Here is a 24,077-nt window from a genome sequence, read left to right on the forward strand (position 1 = left end):
TATATTAAGTACTAAGTGTGATGTTTGGCGAAAAAATAGCTAGAAAGGTAAATACACTTCGCAGCAAAATTAAGGGATACCTAATGCTATTATTTAAAAAAATTTAAATTTGCTTTTCTTGACTTTTTCTACTTTATTACCCCGTAATTGTCCTCTTTGAACCAATATGATGTAGATTGACATTATAATCAATAAAGAGTCGTTTGGAATCATTTTTCTAAGAAGCTTTCTTGCCCACAAGCGAAGTCTGAACACTAACAAACAACTAGTAATCTAACCTCAAACCTTAAAGTTTTGACGTTTGTTATTTTCAGTCACAGAGAAAGCAAGGAAGCAAGTCACATAGTGTAAACTTAACCCATTTAAGCCCACACAATTTTTTTTTTTAATTTCTTTTTTCTGTTTTCATATATTCATAATTATTAATATTAGTAACAGTTTATTAAAATAATTGCTATTTTTTAAGAAAAAGGGCTGTACTCAAAAGAGTACATTGGGGATTGAGTACAAAATAATTTCTTTCTAAGCAAAGCGTAACTTTACACTTGATGCAGTGCTATCTTGCCCATTGGCCGCATTTTCGACATCTGAGCTGTTTTTCTAATTTCTGGGGAAAATGACCTCCTTTATCTTGGTGGTGGGCGATGCTTTCGGGAACGGTACCTATCAGACGACGTCTTCTGTAAGAGGACTTTTGAAAGGATGTCAGATAATGTCGTGATATGTTTCTCATAAATTCCAGCAAGTCACATTTTGTAGAACTAGCATGTAGGTACAATTTCCAATCATTGTTCATTGTTACATTTAGCATATGAGTAAACAACACCCACCACCACTTCTTTCCTCTTATGCTAATCCTGAAGTTATTGGTTGCTTGATCGAGTCAATCCACTCCTCCCAGATAGAATTATAGTTGGAAAAGACTTGATAGTCCAATCAAGCCAGGTGTTTGATACAACTGTTAAGTCGCAGTTTCATATTCTGTATTGAATTTTGAAGCGCCACTTTGACAAACCAAATCAAGATGTCAATGGTGTTGCCAATCAAACTTTAAAGTCATAGCCAACTTTAATTGTAAATTTAAACGATCTCACGATAGTTTGTCTAACGTTGCGAGGCTGGCGGCACATCCAAAATTTGTGTGGGTTTTCAACACCAACTGCGATGAGACAATACTTTATAATGACACTGTAATTTATATAGAATTTATAAAAGGTTTTCTTAAGGTGTTGACGAAACTTTTTACATAATCTTAATTCAGTTTGAGTTGCACTTTCAAAATTTCTAATTTCAATTGTCTCTCTTTGGCTTCAAATTCAGTTTGTTCTTCTTTATCCGTTCGCTACTAACCAAATATGGCGTTCGGACCCCCAGTGCTCACTATCTTTTTTTTTGTAGGATCATGAAATTCACAAAATAAGGAAAGAATATTATTTAAAATAATTTTTTTCGTATATTATGTCTCTATTTTGAAAAAAGCATATGGTGCGTCCAGGGATGGGCGGCGACGCGTCGACTTTATTTGTCGACATCGACACGTCGACAATGCGTCATCAATATCATCAAATGTCATCAATGTCGACAATGTCGATAAAACGTTGACACTGCGTCAACAATATCGACAATGTCGGAAATTCTAATAATGTGAGGTTATGTATGACTTAAATTTCACATGCACTGTCGTATATGTATAGGCCAACAGTTTGTTATACAACATTCACAATTATTTCAAATTTGAAATGTCTATGAAAATCTGACATTTTAATTGGCAATCAATATTGTGATTTGGCATAATAAATCTATTTTAGGTTATAATTGAATTGTACTAAATCAATTACGGAATTGACAACAAGACGAATATTTAATAACGAAACGTCATATGACGAGACCTGATGCCAAACTAACAAAAAAATATCTTGGCCTGCTGCGTGTTTAAATCAATCGTGAACAGCTAATAAAGGGTGTTTTTTAAAATTTGGCGTCAAAGTAGACGTTGGAGATTCGATTGAGAATTTGAGATCGCACCACTCGTGTAAAAGCGTAAGATTTAAACAGCTGATCCGTAACCTGTATAGTGCGTTCACAATCGACAGTTCAACGCTTGCTTCGACGCCAAATTAAAAAAAAAAAAACACTCGTTACAATTGCTCCTACTCGTACTTCATATTAGCTGTGTTAATTGAGCTGTAATTTTAAATGTTAGCGATAAGTGTCATAGGTAGACAGGCAACTATGTACCTAAATACGGAAGCTTTGTGCGGGTGCCGAGTGGGATCAGAGAACAACTAATTAAAAGCCGTCAAAGGGTCTGCAAATTGTTTTCTTGGCGTTGCATCAAAATTAAAAACGTAAATTTGCAAACATCTTTTAGGATATTTATGTGACTCTGAAGGCCAGACTAATAAACCGATGGGACCCCAGATGAAGATGTTGGTACCGACCGTTTCATCGTAATTTGACCTTAAAAAAGTTTTTTGTAATATCTAGTTGTTAAAGGTGGATATCCGGACTGTTTGTCACCATGTAAACAACCTCATAACGGCCGGAATCCGTTAAGGGTGTCCGTTACGAGCGGGAGCGGCCGTTATGAATGACTAAATAACTATAGCAACGTAGAACTAAACTTTATTTTTCAACTTTTTTACAATTGGTACAATAATTAATGTTTAATGTTATGGGACACACCTTGAATTAATCGAAATCCGTATGCCACTAGCAGATGTAGACGAGATCGAAGATTATGCTTCAGAATTTTAACACCAACACGATTTTGCAGGGAATAACGATGACCTCACTTGCTCTGCGGCCATCCAGACATCGGGAATATCTTGATCGCGGTTTTTTATTGATTTCAGTCGTTTATTTTCAACGGAAAGTTAAGTGTTGAACAAATCTGACAAACAGCAGCAAATGTAGATAAGATCGAAGATGATGCTTCACAATTTTAAGACTAACACAAGCGCGATTTTGCAGGCAATAACGATACCTCACTTCCGGACATCGTGCATATCTTGATTGCGATTTTTTATTGATTTCATTCATTTATTTTCAACGGAAAGTTAAGCGTTGAACAAATCTGACAAACAACATTGAAACATTTTTTTTTCACAAACAACGGTAGACATGACGACGTCCTCCGCACACTTATTAATCATTCGGTTTTTTCGATGGCGTCGAAAAAAATGTATTTAAAAAAGATAATTGTGAACGAATCGTAGAGATATTACAAAAACTATTGTACAATACACGTCCGTTAGGGCCTTTACAGCCTCGCCAGTATTATTCGACTCGCTCTGCGAGCTCGTCTCACAAAATCTCTGGCTCGGCAGTAAAGGCTATCCTAACGGACTTCTACTGTAAAATACTATTACCATAAGGGTCATTTTTGTCTCAATCATAATTCTTGTCAAATCATGTAGAAACTCCGAACGAACAGTCATTTCCTCAATTACAGGGATCGTTCTTAGTAAATTCAGATTTAATTGTAATACTTTGTGAAATACATCTACACAATGCCGCTCCCTGTATGTGGTGAATATTATAGTTTTATTAGATCGGCCTTCAGAGTCAGATAAATATCCTATATCTCGAAAGTGTGCAGCACAACTGCTGCACTGCTAAACATTGGATACAAAGTGTCATACTCGGCATTGAAATGTTTACTAAAGGCTTTGTTTGGGTCGGTGCTGTTTACAACAATTTGGAGCGTTAAAGGTTGCAATTTTTTGAAGCTGCCAGATGTTCGGTTTTGCCTTGAAATTTTCTACCTAACTCGGTCTTGACCGGCCGCAGTCCCGTAGCGAAAACTTTTCTAATAATATAATTTTAAAACATAACGGTAAAAATGAGTTTCGTATTTGGTTTCATAAATGATAGGTAATTGTATAAATTTAGCGCATATAAATGATCGTTGAGAGGGTCATTTGATGTCATAGTCAATAAAGGTGATTTTTGCAAATCAAGGTAGTGTTGTTCTCTTGTATATTTAGCGATATTAAAGCTGAGAGCAATCCTCCTTATTGACCAACCGTACTCAGCTTTAGCATTATTTCCAACTTAACCAAATTGTTAATGCGGACCATGTTCGATTTGATTGTTTTGGATTTTTTTTTTGACAAGTTTCAAATTTAAAACTTTACATTTACAACCGGTTGCAATCAGTTAAATATTAAATATGTATGTATTAGCGAAAATCTGCAGCAAGACTTGTCCCACTTTATTTTAAATTTTATCCAAACTGTATTAAATAATAATCAGACATTCCTATTTATCGCAAAAAAGGCTTCTAGAAAGTAGTTGATGTTCGTTAACAACATGACATAACCTAACTTTATTTTTCAGGATTGAATTTATTTTGAAATGCGTACATACACCGTTAGAACAAAATTTACATAAAGTGCATTTAAAACCGTCACTTTTCTTAAATTTTTATTTCGAGAGTAAGGATGTTTTCTGAATGCAATTAAAACTTGTAATTATCGGAATCTCGACATTGTTGACAGCTCCCAAATTCTCGACATCTAGCTAATTGTCGACGCGTCGACAATAACATTGTCGACACAAATTGTCGACACCGCTCATCCCTGTGCGTCATCAGCGTGTGGCAACTGTTTTAGTCGTCACGCGCTGACAACGCACCGTGTGCGTCTAACTCACATTAAATTTGATAAATGAAAAACACGCTTTATCAATAGTTGTTTATTAAGATTTAATACAAAAAAGAAAGATGATTAGAATGACAGAAAAATTACAATAAAAAACAAAAAATATATCAAATGAGTAAAATAACACTGAAAAATCACAAAAAAAAAACCAAATTGAAATAGTAACTGTTGGCAATTATTTTTATCTGTTTATCGAGGAATTCCACCGAAATTTAGTTGGTTAAATTTCGATGAAATTCTTCGAAACAGGGTTCTAAGCAAAAACCAGCTTTGCAGATCTTACACTAGTAAATTGTGTCTTTACGCAACCCTTTTTTGTAACAATTTTTGCAACGTTTCCGCAGTGTTTTACCTTTAGCACTAGGCGGATAATGATATGTGTTAGGACTGCTGGAGAATTTTCAACTTGTTTTTCTGGGGCCCGTTGCACAATATTTAAGAATTTACAAGTTACAAAATACAAGTTACAAGTTATTAGTTATTAGTACCAATAGATTGTGTTGCACAATTATTTTAGTTATAGTTGTAAATTCTGCTAAATTTTATTAGAAAAAAAAAATGAAATTACTAGTGTAGTCAGCTTTGATTTATTTTTACTTGTCACAATCTAATGTTGCGCCTGTCACGTTAAATTTTTGTAATTTAATTTGTTATTTCCATAAATCACAAACCAAAATTATAAATGGGGGTAAACGCGATGACCAACGCAAGTTGTTATTATGCATTTTAACCAAAAAAAAATAAATAAATAAAATGCTGCATCAGTTCTCGGGACAATTCCCCAATCACCCGATTTGGAAGAAATTTTTAATATTTTAAAATAAAACTATTATGTATAAATAAAATATGTAATATCATCTACAACCCCACATCGTGAAGAAAATTAGCAATTCAATAAAACTTTCTAATTTCCTCTTGAATATTTTCTGCCCATGACACAACACATTAAATAAAGTTCTATTCACGACATTTTAACAACATTTTTTTATAACACGACATGGGTACTGTTATTTTTTCACCCCATGCCTATCAGAAATGGTGTGATATTGGCTACCATTCCAAACCAGTGAAGAGCTATATGTAAAGTGGGTACAGGTTGCAAAGACACACTTGTCATTTGCAACAGCACTTTTATGGCATTAGTCATTTGAAATTACTTATATGGAAAATATTCAATCCAAACTATGACAAGTGTGTCTTTGCAACCTGTACTCACTTTAGGTACATAATTATTGTCTAGCAGTAGTAGCTAATAGCCCCACTTCTTCAACTATTATGTTGAATCCTGTAACCTATTTGTTCTAACAATTTCATTTTTTCTGCGGGCATTCTAAATTGCTCCAAAAACTCTATTCTTAATTCAAATGAAAAATTAATTCGAGGGCGAAAAATTTTACCCCTATGCTACCTTATTCGATTTGGAAATGCTTCGTCTTCACTGCTTGATTCATAGAATAAGTCATCTATCATTTTGAAGAAAAATATTTCAACTTGTAAATTCGGATATCAATATTTATTAGCGACGTTTTGCTTGTGAAAATTTGACATTAAAAACTACAAGACTAATATATTAATTGATTTGTGTCTGCTATTGTGCAACAGCTACTAGTAAAATCAGTGTAAAATACACTAATATTTTTCATTTTACAACTTGTAACTTGAAATTACTAGAGATGAGATTGTGCAACATAATTTTACTAGTTACAAGTTACAAGACTAATATTATTACTAATAAAATTATTGTGCAACGCGGCCCTGGTTGTCTTTAAAAATTTTATAATTCCTTCTCAGCTGATGGTTAGCTTTCTCTACAAATTCACAAGATTTTTTCATTGTGTTGTGGATGGCATTTTCGTTTTTATCCACAACTATTTCTAAAAACGTCTTCAGTTTCACTGCCGATCCCTCTCTTTCGATCCGCATCAGTTCCTTGTGGATTCTGTGCGCTGTCCCTCCTTTCCTCTTGGTCAACATATCCAGTGCCACTCTGGAGTCCGTTGCTCAGCCATATGTGTCGGGTAGTCATCCTGCAGTCGCAGCCCCTTCCTCTCAACGATCTCTCCTTGTTCGGTCCTGATGACTCCGATGGCGGTCCTCTCCTCCATGATTAGCAGCCACAAGATAGGCCCCAGACACGATCCCTGTGGGCAACCTCTCGACGTCCTGACCGTCACTCCTTCTGAAGTGACGCTGCAATCCTGCAGAAAGTCCGCGATGGCCCGCCCCAGGTCCCCCGGACAGCCGCTTCGCGCGAGCAACATGCCGAGTTGAAGGCGTTCTTGATGTCCAACGCCACCATGATCGCGTGCTTCGACTCTGTCTTCGCCTTCTTGAGACTTTCGACCGCCTTGTCGATTGCCTCGATCGTCCCCCTGCCTTTTCTGAATCCGAACTGTTTGTCCGATAGCCGTCCTTTCACCTCTAGGTGGTACGTCAGTCTTATTGCCAAGATCTTGTCGTACACCTTTTCTATCCAGCCGATTTCCGCCTGTTTCCACACTCTTGCGAACCTCCCCTCCTTGAGGCAGCGGTTGAACACCTCAAGCATATCTCTTCCGATGGCCTCGAACAAATATTCGAGTCCTGCGGATGGAAAACCATCGATGCCTGGCGCCTTCTTCTTCGGTTTCTCCTGGATGGTCCTCCTGAGTTCCTGTTGGGTAATCTCTCTGGCCTGGTCGTCGTTCCACTCGGGGCTCTTGGCTCTCGATTCGCGATTCTCGGCCGTATCTGCTCCTGGGTCATCTTCCGGAAAGTACTTCCGGATGAGTGCAATCGCGGGTTCCGTCCGGTTTCCGGCCCAGTTCCCTTCGTTGTCCTGGATCGTCGTCCACGGCGTTGCTGCTCCCCTCTTCTTGCTGGTGATCAGTTTGTACGCAAGACCCCACGGATCCTCCGGACTTCCCAGAGACAGGGCCTCCGGAGCGCCTCGATCTTCGCCTCCTTGATCGCCATCTTGTAGGCTGCCCTCTCCTTTTTGAAGATTTCTCAGAGCTCCGCTCGGCGCTCCTGGTTTCTTTCTCCCTGCATCTGGCTCCTCGCCTTCCGAACTCCTGCCCGGATCCGTCTGAGTTTCGCATTCCACCAGACGTTACCAGACGGCGGAAGCCATGTCTTGTCTTCGGCCGTGTCTTCTTCGAAGATCGCCCCTTTCCATTTGATGGCGGCGTCCCTGAACAGCTGCCAATCTGCCTGGTGCACCATCATGATCCTCTTCATTTCCTTTGGTTGGTCGTTTCCCATCTCTCCGCTGTCAACGCTGAAAGAGATGCTCCTGTGATCGCTGAGCGTTTCTTCCTCTCTGACTGCCCAGCCTTCCACCCTCGCGTCCCTGGAAAGTGTGATGTCGATCCAGCTCCTCCTGTTGGCAGTCTCGAACGTCGGGATTGAGTCCCGATCGTTCTCTACCACAAGGTTGGCTGCTTCGACTAGATCGATGATCTGCCGGCCCCTGACGTCCTCATCTTCTCCCCCAAATGCTGTATGTCTCCCGTTGAGGTCCCCTGCGATGATGGTCGGCTTTCCTCTTCTACTGGCCAGTAGGTTCTCTAACACTACTAGAGTCCCTTCTAGCGACCCCTTTAATTCTATCCAGTAGTTCTTGCGTGTTCAGCACCTCGCGGTTCGGGCGATCTTCCACTCGAGTGCCCTCTTCAGCGTGGGTCACTTCTTGTCGTAGGCTCTGTGCCCTGTCTGTTTGCAGTTCCCGATTTCTCTGCCCTGCATTCCTTGATCTTGTGACCCTCCTTGCCGCATTTGTGGCATTTCGGCTTCTGTTTGCAACTTTTAGCGATGTGTCCCAGGCCGTTGCAGTTGAAGCGAAGACCATGGTCAGCCCCACCACGATCTTGTGCCTCTCGATGAGGGCTTTGTGGAGTCGTGGTTCCACCGCGAACGTCAGGTTCTCCTTCGGTGACTTTTGACACCGCTTCCTGGCCAGGAACTTTTAGGCCTCCTTGAATTCTTCCATTGTGCCGGTGCTCTGGATCCAACCGTTCTCCTAGAAAACCTCCTCGACAATCTCCTCCTCTTTCCATCCTGTCTCCAGTCCGGTCAGCGTGACTGTGGGGTTTAGCTTCTTCTTCAACCCCATCTCGATTCCTTCTGTCGTTTTGAACGCCGTTTCTAGCTTTTTTCGTAGTTCCTCGTTCCTGCTTACGAGGACAACTTCTCCTCTTTTCGTGGGGATCACTTGGCTCAGTGGTCGCCCGATTTTCTCGATGTCGAGCTTCCTCACCAGTTTTGCCTTCACCTCCTCCACTGACTTTCCTTGCATTTTCACGGTCGTCTCCTCCTTTAGTGGGATGTTCGCTTTCAGCTTTGCAGCGTAAGAGACCGTCTGCCAGCTTCCCTCTTGGGGGTTTGCCTTCTTTGACTGACCCTCCTTTGTCTTCCTCTCCTCCCCTTTCGAACCTGTTTCTTTCCTCGTTTGAGTTCCTTGGGTCTCTTTTGCCTGCACCTCCTTCGGTGTTGCTTTCGCTTGTGGCTGCCCCTTTTCCCTGCGGCCCCTTCCGTCTGCACCCCCTTTGTCTTCCCACTTACCTGGGACTTCGCCCCATTCCCGCTCTCTTCCGCCCGCTGGTTTTTGCGCTTGCTGGGCCGCTATCACCTCCAGTAGCAGCTGCATTACGCTCGCTCGGATGGTTCCTGATGCTTCCAGGATCCTCTTCTGTTCTTCCTTCGTGAAGGAAATTTTCCCCGCTTGCTCCTTCTTGATCGCCTCCGCGATCGTCCCTAGCTCCTTTTCGATCTCCAGGGTGTGCCCCTTCACCCGATCTGCACTGCTGCCCTCCCTTTCGTCCTATTTTGCTGGCGTCTCCTCCACCACCTCGTTTTCGGTATGGCTGTCCATTTTCTTCTGCCCCGTTTTCCTTTTCTTCCTTTTGTAGTAGTTGTATTAGTTTCTAAAATGTTTCAAAATATATTTGACAGGAAATGTCAAAAGTGATGTTTCCCGTCAAATTGTTTTAACATATGAGAATGGTTTACCAGAGATGCCGTCCCTATCAGTTTCCAGAAAATGGCCATAATCTTAATATTAGTTGGTTGACATTGCACATTGTTACGATTTATTCATTATTATTTACTTATCGAAATAAAGTAATACCTATGTATACAAAAAAACAAATTATTCATTACCAACATATGTATTAATTTCTGAGTAAAATAAAAAATTAGAAGTAGAAGTATAATATAATACATAGACTTCCTCAAATAAGTATGCATAATTATGTAATGGGTGATCTTAATGTGATGTTAATAGACAAGTAAATGTTTATGCTTAAAAATGTTAGAATGAGTCAAATTTTGGATCTACTGCTGAAAATGGAATAACTTTTATTAGATTAAATGAAATTGAAAATCATAACATAGGTTAGGTACACATTATTTTCTTCTGCGCCAAAATCTTTTAGCACTTTTTGTAAATGCTAACGACCTTACATAGTCTCCGCTATTCGCATGCCTAAAATCTTTCCCTTTTAGGACTTTATTAATATTATTTTTCTAATTTTGACATATAAAGTGACACTTTTCAAAATTAATTGACGTTTGGAAACGTCACACTTTTCGTAACTGGTTACGAAAAGTAAAATCTTTCCTAACTGGTTAGGAAAAATTTATTGTATCACCAGTTACAAAAAAAAAAATCAAGAAAAATTATAGTGTTTAATTAATTTTGGTAAATATTTATAACGCAATTCTTACAATTACTTATGTTAACTCCTGATGATGAAAGGGAAGTGGTAGTAGAATTCGCCGATATCTGAGAAACGCAATTTGATGTTTCCCCAAGGATATCGGTGGCAATCTTTTTCTTATTTTCTAATGAATCCTCCACGTAACCTTCTGCTACTGAGTTGGACTTCCAGCCCCCATGTCTTTTTATTTTCATTATATCAGCTCCAGAGTCCGCCAGCCAAGTGGCCGAAGTTCTTCTGAAGCAGTGGCCAGTAAATAAGACACAATCTGGTAATCCAATATGTTTGGCAATCATCTTTGGTAGATTACCAATAGTGTTAATTCCAACGGGTTGAATGCTACATTTTCCATTATTATATTTAACAAAAAATCGGTTGTGTTTAACATTCGGTGGACGTAAATTAATGTATTTCTTGATTATATCCAGAAAATTTACTCCGTCAATATTTCCCTTTGTAATTACAAACTCACGTATAACTTTTGTTTTTGTATTCGGAATATTAACTCGAAAATATGACTGATTGTCCACAATATCTTCGACATGTAGAAAGGTTAACTCAGATTTACGACATGCACCAGCTATTCCAACGATCATTGCAACCTTAAAAGATAGGTAGTAATAATAAGTATGTAAACAGTTAATTGTGCGATTCGAGTTTACCTTTGCCATTAAAAATGTCTTATCATCAGCCTCAATTAAAAACTTGGCGATATTCTGTTTCGACAAGACGTTGGACTTTTTAGCGTGGTAACCGTCTGACTGCCGCTTTAAAAATGCCACTAAATTAGTATATTTCTTAATATCAATATTCCTCTTTAGAGATAGTTCGCTTCGCAGCATGGAATAAAGAGTCCACAGTGTGGAAGCTTTTAGAGTCTTCTTTCCCTCAAAATACGCCAGCAAAATTTTTTCGTTGATGTGCTTTATGTTTTTTCCTTCACACCATTTTTCCAATTTCTCGTAAGGTAAATCATATTTGGCTTTTGACTTATTCGGGATTACGGACGATATCGCACTTTGTGCGGCCTCTTCTACATCACTTGGTATATCATCTGAATCTGAAGACATTTTGGATGTTTCCAGTAAAACTCAGTACAATTATACACAAAACAAATTTGACACTGTCATATTTTTTGTTTTTAAGCAAAATAACCGTGTCTACTTACCTACTTGATATTTTAACACAATAATAATTTATTATTAATGAAATTCATTACTTCGTTTAACGTTTGAAGAAACTTTTTTTTTGTCAAAATTAGAAAAAATCTTGTATGTAACACGTTAGGAAATGCAATTTTGTGTAACTCGTGTGATTTTGCGGGATCTCGCTGCGCTCGTCCCGCAAATATTCCACTCGTTACACAGAATAACGCATTTCCTAACTGGTTACATAAATAGCTATAATATAATTATGTAGAATTATATTCACAGTAGTTCTAATGAAAGTATCTACATTTGTTGTATTATGCTTACTGCAAAATAGGGTGTTTATGTTACAATTGCCGTCTGCCAATGTACGTTGCAATTTATGTTTAATATTGTAACCTGTAATCAATGTGGGGATGTTACTTAAAATCAAATTGGTACATTGTCTAAAAATTATGGAAAAAGCAGAGGAAGGGTGGGCTAATTTGTACCCTTTAAATTCTCTTTCTCTAATTAAAATATTTTCCGGCAAATCGGTGGTTGCACACATGGTTTTCATGCAGCCGCTACATTTACTCTTACTTAATTTTTTTTTTTGCTACGTACCCCGAAACATACGCATTCGTATAATTGGCTACAAATGTCGAAGTAGCAGACGTACTAGAAGAAGCAGAAGTTGCTGGAAAAACTGGAGGCTGAACTGCAGGAGAACTAAATTCGACACTTCCTTGTTCGGTAAGGAAAGCTCGTAAATTACAAAGAATACCTTCAGATTCGTCTTCTTCACAGTTAGCCCCAATTGATCGGCGAGAAACTAAATTATTGACCAGGAGGCTCTTGAATGTCGTTATAAAAGCCGAACAATTGGGGTTTGTGTTACGCACTCCGTGACTTCTTATGCAAGAAAAGAAATTTTCGATGGGGTCCTGATTAAAATTGCGCATGGCAAATCATTTAAAGCACAACGAAAATAACTTGGAGCGCAAATATATACACGCTCGAATATTATGAGCCCATTTTTTTATTGATGGCGTTATGAGTTTGCCTCTATCAGACGAATAAAACATACTCTGTAGTACAGGTAGGGAATCTCGCCACACAGTTAAATGATCCGACGTTTCTGTAACAAGACCGCGCAACTCTTTCCCCGGTTGTCCAGAACTCGCAGAACCGTTTACACTATCGAACAATCGGTCAAAGAACAGGAGGAGATCTGCAGTACTGGAGCTAAATACAGTTCATCCGTACTTTCTAGTCGGCGACTGTAGTCAGCATACAAGTTCATTGTGCTCGCATATGTGAAACTAAAAACTTGGGTACAATTTTTGACACGCATCTTTTTTATTTTTTCGGGAACAATGTGTTCATCCCCAATTTTTTGGAACTGGCTAAATGCTCCACGATTTTTGTCTAGCCTGTATAGATCTCTTATGTGAGACCAAATCTTTCAGTTTTGTCCATTTTAACATTGCTGATTTCAAAAGCAATGTAACGTCTTTTTACTGATTAAATTAAAGTATATCTTATTTGTTTTTGTCTTTGTATTTTTACCAAGTAAAGATTTATTGGACATGACGTTCATAAATGTGACTTTTGTAATGTAACTAAATTAAAGGTGCTTTTACAAATGCACAGCTCACTTGATGAACATTTATATGAAATCAATTATACCGTTCGTGTATTATGCTTTCGCTCTTTATGCACCCACATCATATGGTATTGCGCCGCGCTCCGCTCTGTTGACGTCCTGAGCTAACAAGCCGAACGCACCTAGTATATACCCCTCTACGAGCTGGACACTGCCAACCACAGAACTTCAGTAAGTCACAGAACGACTAGTTTCAAATTTTAAAATGACATTTGTGTATCAGTAATTAAATATGTACTTTCTTGTTGACGGTGTTTGTTTTCCCTACAATTTACGACATTATCATATTTTTCCCCTTTCCCCCTTTTCTTAATTTTCCCACAAATTTTTCCCACGAAATGGGAAATTTCCCACGAGTTGGCAACACTGTGCGGAACGCACCGGATGCTTCATGAGCGTACGAGATAGACATGCGCATGACGCACCCGGTGTGTCATGAGCAGCGAACGTGTAAGTTCTAATTTTTGTCTTTTTAATTTCAATTCCCATTCTTGTTCTTCAAAAATTTTTAAGTTTGTTTAATCAGGCTATTTCCATGTCACATAAAGTTAGTCGTTTGTCCAAAAGTTGGTTGTACTTTTCAGCAATGTGACTGCTGGTCAACACTGAAATAGCTGGACGCCGCCGGCGCTTGCGTCATAATCGGCCTTGTTGCCTTTATTTTGGATCTTTAAATTTGTCGATTTTGGACGTCTTAAATCTGTAGGCTTATAATTTTTCCGTTTCGTTTGTGTTTGTAGCATCTTTAACAACAATTTCTGGAGTTTCCTATAACATACATTTTCAATCGAATATTTATTATTTTAATGAATTCATTAATGTTGAATTTATAATTTGTTCAGCGAAGTAGTCGGAATCGTAATCGTTTCGCATACCACTCACGGTGGTATGCGAAACGAGAGATGGATTGCTGGGTAGCTGACATTTCAATAGCCATGCTGCTATCTTCTTCGGAGCTTGTAACTAAACAAAACAATACCTATCTCTAGAAATAAAACTCATAAAACATAAACCAGTCTTCTTACACTTGAACAAAAAAATGAACCAGCTTATTGCAAATACATACAAAAAATTATAAAAATTTTACATCAATTTAATTAGATCATCTAGAGGATTCCAGTTATAACAATTGTTGTCTCCTAATATTTGTTTAGTCAGCAATAGAGCATCAGAAATGGAAACGTCCAATTTATTTCTATATTTTGTTTTCATGGTCGTTAAATGTGAGAATAAGCGCTCTGCTGCTGCACTATTATGAGGCAAACAACTTATTGCTTTGAAAAAGTTAATCAAATTTGTAAATAAGCTTTCATCCACATCATTAGTTCTGCTCTCTAAATAATTTATTAATTCATTAAAATCAGAAATGTTTTCGTTAGGTTTAATATTACTTTTTTTTATTGGTAACCAATTTTGCTCATTTAAAACACGCCTGAGCGTGTTTAAATCGAACTTTAAAAAACGCTCTTTTCCATGGCAACATCGCGCGTTTTCCATGGAAACATCACCAAACCCGAGAGGACCGGAGAAACGTGAAGTCTAAATGTTAACTCATTTAACATTTAAAAAAAATATCGTAAAGTATTCGTGGATAACTGGTCTTTAAAACACTTGCTCTATTTCGAACACTCCGGCTGGGCCGTCGTGCTCGAAAAATCGCGCGTGTTTTAAAGACCTTAATATCCACTTATACTTTAATATACTATTATTATTTTTACACTAATTTATTACTATTCCCGAATCTGACGAAGGGTTTGAGCGGCTGGATTCGGAGGTTGCAGTTTCATCCGAGCTGATTGCGTTATGCTGCCTGCAAGAACAAAACAACAAATATAGAATTGATAGACTATCGGTTTTTTTTTTCTTACAAATGTAAGAACCCAATAAAACTGAGTTTGTCGTCTTCGGATGGAAGACGTGATTCGTAATCCTGGATGAAGTGTTGACTAGTTCAAATTGTGGCACCAATGTCCACTTCTTAACAAATAATATTGTAATACCCCAGTTTGAATTCAAATTGCCGCCGCAGAAACAAAACGCAAGAGGAACTGTTTGGTTCTTTTGTTGTGCACGGTTGGTAGATTTTGGATTGCGTACGGTTGTTAAGGGGAGAGGGGAGACTCGATCCTCAGCCCTCGAAAAGAACGGTGGTGTTTGTTGAACCGTTGTTTTCATTGTTATTGTTTTAGTTGAAAATGTAGTTATTGCTGTTACGAATGTCGAGTCGGGCATTTTTCTTGTGTATTGTCAGTGTAATCAGAGCCGTGCGGCGTAAACATTCACCAATCGCGGAGGAGAACGTGTTGATTAATTGCAGGCGCGCACCTCGTGTGTCGCCGACAGTTGTAATTCAGGTAGGATGATCTTATAGACAACAAGTAGTGTTTAGCAGGTATGTTATTTCGTTTTGTTATTCCGATAAGCTCGGGTGAAGTAGGAATGGATAGAGAGGGTAAATTCTTGGGGGAACGTCGCAATAAAGTTGTCAAGTAGTTAAAATCCGCGGGACGAGTCCATTTGCAAAGTTAGAGAGAGTAAGAGGTGAACCGTGGAAATCAGTTGGTCGCGTCCAGGCTTTAAAATCAGAGTTACTTAGCGGCGAACAGTTAGAAATACTTTGGGCGAGTCCACTTTTAAAATACGAGTTAACACGGAGGGGGGGGGGGGGAACATGGGAATCCGTTGGGCGAGTCCATTTTCAAAATTAGGATTCGGAAAGGAGAAACTTTAACTGATCGTGGTTGCGGTACCTATGAAACCAGGAGAACGGGCGTCCATTTCGGGAACGGCCTTCCATTTGCCACAAGGAAAAACGGGGCACGTATTTGGCCGAAGTTTAGCTGTAGACGCGTGGGGCAGAGTTACCACGTTGCAATGGAAAACGAGTGCCTGCTATAAGAGCCGGACATGGGGGGGCTGGTGTCACCTTGCAAGGCCCTTTCATGACGTGTGATCTTGGACGCAGAGTTTCTCGGCCGCCCCGGTGAACGGCCTCTGTTTCCCCATAATGCCATCTGTTGCAGTGGAGATTCGGAGGACACAAGTCGGGGCACTGCACCCAAATCGAATGAGTTAGTTGTCGCAGGGACTTGGACGATCCAACGCTGATAGGGTAGAAATTAGGGGTCTGGGGGGCGAGAGCCAGGTTAATTCCGCGACCGGAAACCCGGAGGCTGGGAGTCAAGTGTCGTCGTCTTCATTTATGTCAGAAATTGTAATCCTTGTATTGATGCGTAACCTGATGTCATATGTTGTATTATTGAAAAGATTATGGTGCGCCGTCGTTTGTGGATGATTTTTGGGGGTTTTACTCATCCCATTTACAGTGTCTATTCGAAATCGCATAAGATCGCATAATTATCATTTGTTTCACGGTGCCGCTTTGTTCTTATATTGTGAGTTTATAGTTGCTGAGCATCTGTTGTTATTTTATTTATTGTATCGTTTCGTTCCTTAGAAGGTCGGTAGACAAATTTATTGTGTTATGTATGTATTCCTTGTTATGTCATGTTAAGTCGCACTTCATAACTCAATCTTTTTTTTTTGTAGAAGATATAGACCTATTCGTTACAGTAAATGTAGCAACATTTAAAAACATTCTATGTATTCCAATAGTCTGCAAATATTTCATTTTTGTTGTATTCATGGAAATGAGAGGGAAAAATCAAAGCCATGTTGCCGTACGTTATTTGAGGTAAAACGGACATAAAATTATGTACTATTTAAACGCTGGAGATAATGAAGAAAATAATTGCAAACCTGATCCCAATCGTTCAGAATTATTATGCCACTGGCTAGTAAGAGATAAATAATGGTCAAAATCTTTTTAATATTTAAAATAAATGAGATCAAAGCTGCACCTTTTGAACCCCCATATCTTCAAATCTAAGAGGTATAGAATTTTTTAATTATTTTTCTCATTATTTTCTAATATGAGTTTACATTGCACCATTGAGTTGTTCCGCGAATTTTGGGGCACCCAGTATACAGAGTGATCAACAAGAATCCAAATCAGAGCAAGCGTTGCAAATTATCGGTCACGTCGTAGCAAAATCATATGCACATAAGCGGTCAAAACATGGGCGTAGACAATTTATGGTCTCAAACGCTACTTAATAAAAATGATACTTTATGAATTTTAGACGTTGGAATTATAATTGTGCATTTTATTATTATTATAAGATAAGGGAAACAATTTATAAGATTAACAAGAGCAACATTTTACATTTGTAACAGTAAGTAAATTATCATCTTTATTGCCAAACGCGACGCTACTGGTACGGAGATGCTTCGTTGAAATGTCACATTTCAAAATTCAAGGTTGTTGTTGTTGACCATTTAAGTCACAGAACACCTATTTAAGTGATTTAACCTAGAAAACAAATCTTCGATTTCGGCAAAGTTTACAGACGTTTATTGAAGTTGTAAGCAATAATTATCCCAGAATAAGTTGTAAAATGAGAATTTTTATTAGATTATTTTCGAAAGAGGGTGAAACAAGAAAATGATGACTGGCCTTACTTTGTACCCCCTTACACCGAAGAATTGTAAGCCAGATGTCCGAACCTGATGGTATTGTTTATCAATGTCTTAAAATTATAGTGCCTAATTTTATTAAGAAGAAGTCAGGTCAGTCCTTAGTTCAAATTTTAGAAATGGTGCAAAATGTTCAACAAATTATCAAGGAACATCCCTCAACTTCCATAAGGCGTTTAAGACAACAAGTTAAATTGTGTTATGGCACTTATCAGAAATTTTTTAAGAAGGATATTAATTTGTTTCCCTTTGTGTGTTGCAAGAAATAAAACCCACACATTACCCTAAACAAATTGACAGCTTCATAAGGGTTTTTGAAATTATGAGAGGCGAGTTTGATTCTGTCTGGACCACAATGGAGAACATTTTGAGCAGTTTTTGTGAAAACTTATTTTTTGACCTTGGAGTAATTTAAATGTTTTAAACACTGCTAGAAAAGATACGAGTAAGTTCTCAATTACCCAAAAATTAGAGAATAATAACTTTTACACTTTTCTTACAGAAAACAACAAAACAAAGAATTGTGAAAAATAATTATTTTTAAAATTTTGTAACTCAAGATTGTGCCTTATGAAGGAATGTTGTGTAACTGTGTGTTTTTTCCTTAATAAATAATAAATAATAATTAATTATAACTTGCTTTTAAATCTATTATTCATGAATTACAAAAAATTTATAAAGGCAATTAATGATAGATTTTTGAGAGGTAGGCAACCAAAAAAACGAGTGTCCACAGCAAGTAAATAAAAGCGGCTGATCCATGATAGAAATACGTTTCGATAAAACAAAAGATGAGGTAGCACTCTTGATTTGGTTTCTTGTTGATCACTCTGTATATACTGTATACAGGGCGTTTTCGAAGTTCAGGAGATCCTTTTAACATGTGATAGTATGCGTTGTTCTAAAGAATTTTAGCCAAAATCACCTTAGTAAAATGTGTACGGCAATGAAGATACAATAATTTTTGAAACCGGTCCTGCTCAAATTTGCGCTGATTTGTTAGAAATTAGAGTTGACAAAAAAAAATCAAATGAGAATGGACGTTAAGCAAAAATACTGTCAGAGTTGACACCTAATTAGTCGGAATGGCTTTATCATTACGAAAATAATGAGCTCACAGATATGTTGCTAATCTATATGGGCAATGTAATCACGTTATCAGAATGCAGCTGCGGAGTCCAGAGAGTACGCAGAGCGATTTCCAGAAAGACACCATTATGAGCCACGTCAGTTACCTATTAATCTAGTACCTACTGCGGAGAAATAGACAGAACCAGACTCAAAATTTTAGAAAACAATAAAAATGTACAATTAATTGTCTCCGTTAATACAAACATTTTACTAAGAAGATTTAGGCTAAAATTCTTAAGATTAATGTACAGCATGAGTCAATTGTGGGGTATTTCTGAAATTTTATTAGAAGCAACCAATTACTAATTCCACTTACCGCTTGATACTGTGTTTAATATAAATAATAAATTGAATCAAAATTGCGTTTTTTGCTACAAACGTCAAAATGACAATGTGGAAAATTTAATCAGCAAAATGACAACGTAAAAAGAAAACTAACGTAAAAATTGTTCAACATGCATTCCATTTTGGAGTAAACACGCGTCAACCCTGTTTAAAAAGGACCTTTGAACGTTGTGTAATGTCTCTGGCGTTATGGGTAGGTATGCACCAGGGGCGGCTTCACCGGGTAGGCAGGGGAGGCAGTGCCTCACCAAATACTTTACTAACCAAAATCTTTTTTAATAGATAATTTTTGATTTTTTTTAGTATAAAAATATTTTTATGTTTGTATACTTTTATTTTGTACCTACACTGAATTAATTATTATCGAAGAATAACTGTGTTAATGTGTTAATTTGATTATGTATTTTGTATTTGGCGCGTTTTGCATTCGGTCTTTTCGCTTCGGACTGCAGAGCCCAGAGCGTAGACTTATTCAGAGCGTTCAGCGTACCGTAGAGGCACCGTAGACTATGCCACTTCATTTTTCCGCCTAAGCTGTGTGGTTGGTGGAATAAAGAACTGAATACCATCAACCCGTCATACACTGTTATTGGTTACTGCGTATTAGCAAAGTGCAACTCGAGGCAATGCCTCTGTAGTTTTGTCATTTTCATTGTAGTCGTAAAATTTTATTTTATATTATGATTATTGTGACTATGAGCGATTAACGGACACAATGGTTGTGTCGAAAAGGTTGGGAAGCGGCGCGGGCGTGAATCATGCGTTCCTTCAGCTCGACCTCGAACAGAAGTTGAAATTTAATGTTGTTGTTGTTAAACATTGCGGTTTAGTTAGGTTATGCAGGCTAGTGATGGTAAGTAGGTAAGTAGCAATTTAATAAAAATGATCTCAATGGCAAGTACCAGTCAAGAACAAGAGGCGGTTGTCGTTCCTGTTAACGTCGATCTCGATTTTTTGATAAATAAATGCCGGTCTTGTAAACTTTCCTACGAAGATAAGTTTTATGTAGATTAAACAGTTAAAGAGACCTTGTCCTGATGTAACTGATCTAAGTAAAACTTTGGTAACTACTGGTAAACAGAGTAGTGCATTTACTAATTCGTGGTAGGTACGGAAAATATGATTGGCTTGTTGGCAGTAAATTACTTAAAAAACTTTTTTTTATTCTGTTCGTGACTAATAATAATGAGACAGTGTGGACAAAAACAGGGTATTCTGATTTGAACGATTTAGGGCGTGCATTAGAGAAGCACAATAAGAGTAAAGAGCATATTGCTTTTGCTTGTAAATTCGTTCTTTTTCGTTTTTTTAGAAAAGTTTAGATAAGAATAGCGTACGGGAAAATCGTGAAATTATCAAGTCTAATTTATATTGCAATTTTTTTGTGCCAGCAAGAGTTGTCGGTTATTTTCCATAATAAACCCAATGCATGATATTGTTTTCTTAATGTTGCTGTCATTTTCAAAACGTCCAGGTTAGGGAAAAGTGGAACATCTTGAAATTACGTCTCACCTTTGTAATAATAAGCATTATATCCATCACCACCGTTTAACTGGTGCAAGGTTAAAAAAAAAAATAACGCGAAAAAACTGACCAAGTGACTGACCAAAAAAATTGCTGGTGCCTACCCGGTTTTGATCTTGACGAGCCGCTACTGGTATGCACTCATCACGAATTCTTTGAGTTCATCAATCGTAAGTACAGGTGTTTGGTAGACTCTTTCCCACAAGAAAAAAATCTAAAAGCGCTGCTAGAACCACTTTACGTTGTTGTCTTGTTCATTTATTCACATCCAACTGTTCCAACAATAAGGGCTAACTCATTTTGTAAAAAAATTAAATATGTAAATAAAAATCTGGCTGCAATTTGGATACTTCTGTAGATACAGATCTGCAGCGACCATGGTATTTTTACATGGTACGCCGTACATGGGAAACCTAAACCATGTCCACTTTCTCATTGTTTGAGTCATAAGAGTTCATAACCAAGTTTTAGCAAAACTGTCAAGACGAAGTTGACAATTCTCAAAGCAATGCAATCATTGATTAATGTTTTAATTTTTTTTAATTTACAGATCTAGTGAATGCTGGAATTAGTATTTTTGGTTGCATCAAAGACCATTTCAGAAATACCCCACAATTGACTCATACTGTATAGGACCTCGTGTTACAAGGAACGCCTCAAGTTCGAAAACACCCTGTATACAACAATAACGACGACTACTGTTCGTTAGACCATTCACATTTAACCAGGCACCATAGCTTATTTATTAATTTTTGTATTATACAGTGTGGAAATTACTTATGGAGTAAATTCAGTAATTTCAAAACTAATGACATTTGTCGAAAACGCTGAAACAGGTCAATTTTTGTTTTTAATAATGCTTATTTTAAGTTACTTCACTTGTTCATGACGTCATCCATTTTTGAGCTCTGACGTTGTCACCAATTTTTTTAAATGACAACCCCCACTGTTTTCTTCTCTTGCTGATAGATCTTCCTACTACCTAAACGATGAATGAAAAAAATTGGTACCTTACATAACAATTTTTTTGAGAAAATAACACATTTTATTTAAAAAATTTAATTTAATTTTGAATGTACATATTTATTTTTTTTCTATGTGGTTATTTAAAATCGAGGGTTTACTTTAATAGACCAAACAATTTAGAAGATTTTTGACAGAGAATTCGCGCTGAAATGGAACAAATCAGCCCTGACATTATTGAGCGCGGTGTACAGTGCCGAAAATTGGCGGGGGTTAATTTCAACATTTGCGTTACATTTTATTGTTAACCTTAGATGTTTGTTTGTTTCTGTTTAAGGTCAATTAAAATTTTTACATTAAAAATTAAATTAAATTTTTGAAGTAAAATTTGTCATTTTCTCAAAAAAATTGTTATCTAAGGTACCAATTTTTTTCATTAATCGTTTAAGTAGTAGTAAGGTCTATCAGAAAAAGAAGAAAAAAGTCAGTATTGTCATTTAAAAAAAATGGTGAGGACGTCATAGCTCAAAAATTGATGACGTCATGAACAAGTGAAGCAACTTAAAATAAGCACCATGAAAAATAAAAATTGACCTGTTTCAGCGTTTTTGACAAATGCCATTAGTTTTGAAATTACTGAATTTATTCCATAAGTAATTTCCACACTGTATGTCTGTTATATTATGTGAATTTTGAACAGCTATATCTAAAAGATATGCTTGCTTTTGTTGTTTATTTAAAATAATAATGTCTGGTCTGTTATGTTTAATATGAATGTCAGTTAAAACTGTTCGATCAAAATATAATTTGTAATTGTTTTTCCAAACAACTTTCTGGTTTATAACGATAATGTGGTTCTGAATTTAACAGCTAAATTCATGTGTATAATTTTAGCGAATACATATATCATGACGTTTCTTATATTCGCTTTGAGCCAAAACGGTGCAAGAAGAAATGATGTGCTCAATTGTTATCAATTATTATCATTCATAGCCATTGTAGTTGCTTTCGTATCTTGTTATAGTAATGTTTTCTTGACTGTCATTAGTGTCATTATGCAGCCTTTATGTTGTTGTATCCTACGCTTATCGTTGTACTGGCACTTATCGCTTCGTACTTTTTATGCTCATATGCACTCGATTTTACACTTTTAATTATGCATTCTATGTACAGTTGCGGAAATGGAATTTCGGACAGTATTTTCAAAGTTATAACGTAAACTCTAAAACAACTCCTACGTTAATAATCTTATTTTTTACTCTTGTCATCTTTTTGTATTTTTGACTTATTTATGTAAAGCGCGAAGGCTATAAAGGACTTCTTTACCGTGGTTTATATACTATTTTTTTCATTACTAGATACGTTAAAACCCTTTCTGATCATAATTATTACTAATAATATTATTTTGTCGGATGCGACGTATTCGAGTTGTCATTTCTAAACGGTTGCTGTGAAAATCGTCTACGTTAACCAATGAAATAAGCGACAATCTTTCGTTGCTAGGTGACGGTTGTTCATTATTAACCTCTACTTAATAATGAAAAATTATTAACCAGTAGGAGAGAAATTCTACTTCTGGGTTCGCTTCAGGAGTAAATAATGACGACTTCTCACACTAGTAGTGAAAAAAAAAATGTATACACGACGGGAGATATTCATGTTTTTCCTCTTAATTGACTTATAAACCTCGGTTTATAACCACGTCAACCTCAGGGAAAAATTATGTTCATATCTCCCTTGATGCATAAATATCTATTCTAGCTTCGCTCATAAAATCTTTTGACACGAGAAAAAGTGCCAATTTTACCAGTACGTTTTTTGTCAATATCAAAACGACCCAACCAAAAGAGATCCACGTGAGACTTCAGTGTTGCAACTACATTTCCTAACATTTTCTATTTGTTACTTAAAACGTATATGTACTTAAAAAAATGGACAACTTTTGGATTTGAATAACAAAAATGGGTGATAATAAAACTTTACTGCGTGCACGAACGCCAGTCGACCGAGAACTTATTCCGAAATGAAACTATATTCAGTAATTTAGTGAATTTAGTGAGTTACGTAAGTAGATAATTATTTACTTATTGCCAAGTATCAGATTAGTCCTAAGCAAAAAGGATGTTTTTTTAAAGTGACAATTTGGATTATTAAGGCCATAAAATCTTGTAGCTTCAACATGTTTGACGAAGCTCTTTTCCAACAACGTCTCGACGACTTCAAACCAGAACCTTTGATAATCCCAGTAGACCCAACAAAAGAAATAGAAATCCTCATGGTGGCAGAAGACAACATCAACATCGACTTGGCCAAAGTGAATTATCTGAATCTTTTGAACAACGACGAAATTAAAAAGATCTGTGAAGATACAATCAGGGAATATGGTGTGGGGACGTGCGGACCTCCAGCTTTCTACGGT

At 37.2% G+C, this 24,077-nt stretch overlaps 2 protein-coding genes across 5 annotated transcripts in view; one reads left to right on the plus strand and one right to left on the minus strand.

Moving 5' to 3' along the window:
* The window catches only part of LOC138128364 (serine palmitoyltransferase 1-like), a 165,727-nt gene that overhangs the window by 59,184 nt on the left and 82,466 nt on the right, over positions 1 to 24,077 (plus strand). The window contains exons 1-2 of one of the 4 annotated variants that reach the window (XM_069044568.1): positions 23,093 to 23,722; positions 23,831 to 24,075. The exons of 1 other annotated variant lie outside the window; for it this stretch is intronic. In XM_069044568.1, the coding sequence (XP_068900669.1) occupies positions 23,838 to 24,075 (238 nt within the window). In that variant the 5' untranslated portion in view covers positions 23,093 to 23,722; positions 23,831 to 23,837. Of the gene's footprint in view, positions 1 to 23,092; positions 23,723 to 23,830; positions 24,076 to 24,077 lie in introns of those variants that run through there. 2 more of the 4 variants (XM_069044566.1, XM_069044567.1) reach the window with 2 other exon arrangements.
* On the minus strand, positions 9,799 to 11,711 carry LOC138128804 (uncharacterized). Its single transcript, XM_069045008.1, has 2 exons — positions 11,026 to 11,711; positions 9,799 to 10,965 (listed from the first exon to the last, which is right to left on the minus strand). The coding sequence occupies exons 1-2, from the start codon at positions 11,431 to 11,433 to the stop codon at positions 10,336 to 10,338; spliced, it is 1,038 nt and encodes a 345-aa protein (XP_068901109.1). The 5' UTR covers positions 11,434 to 11,711; the 3' UTR covers positions 9,799 to 10,335.

The sequence above is a fragment of the Tenebrio molitor genome, chromosome 4, assembly GCF_963966145.1.
Source record: "Tenebrio molitor chromosome 4, icTenMoli1.1, whole genome shotgun sequence".
NCBI classification, from domain to species: Eukaryota; Metazoa; Arthropoda; class Insecta; order Coleoptera; family Tenebrionidae; genus Tenebrio; species Tenebrio molitor.

Coding starts and splice junctions, on each gene's coding strand:
- LOC138128804 (XM_069045008.1), bottom strand. CDS start 11,433: ATGTCTTCAGATTCAGATGATATACCAAGTGATGTAGAAGAGGCCGCA. Junction 10,966..11,025: donor AGACATTTTTAATGGCAAAG/GTAAACTCGAAT, acceptor CTATCTTTTAAG/GTTGCAATGATCGTTGGAAT.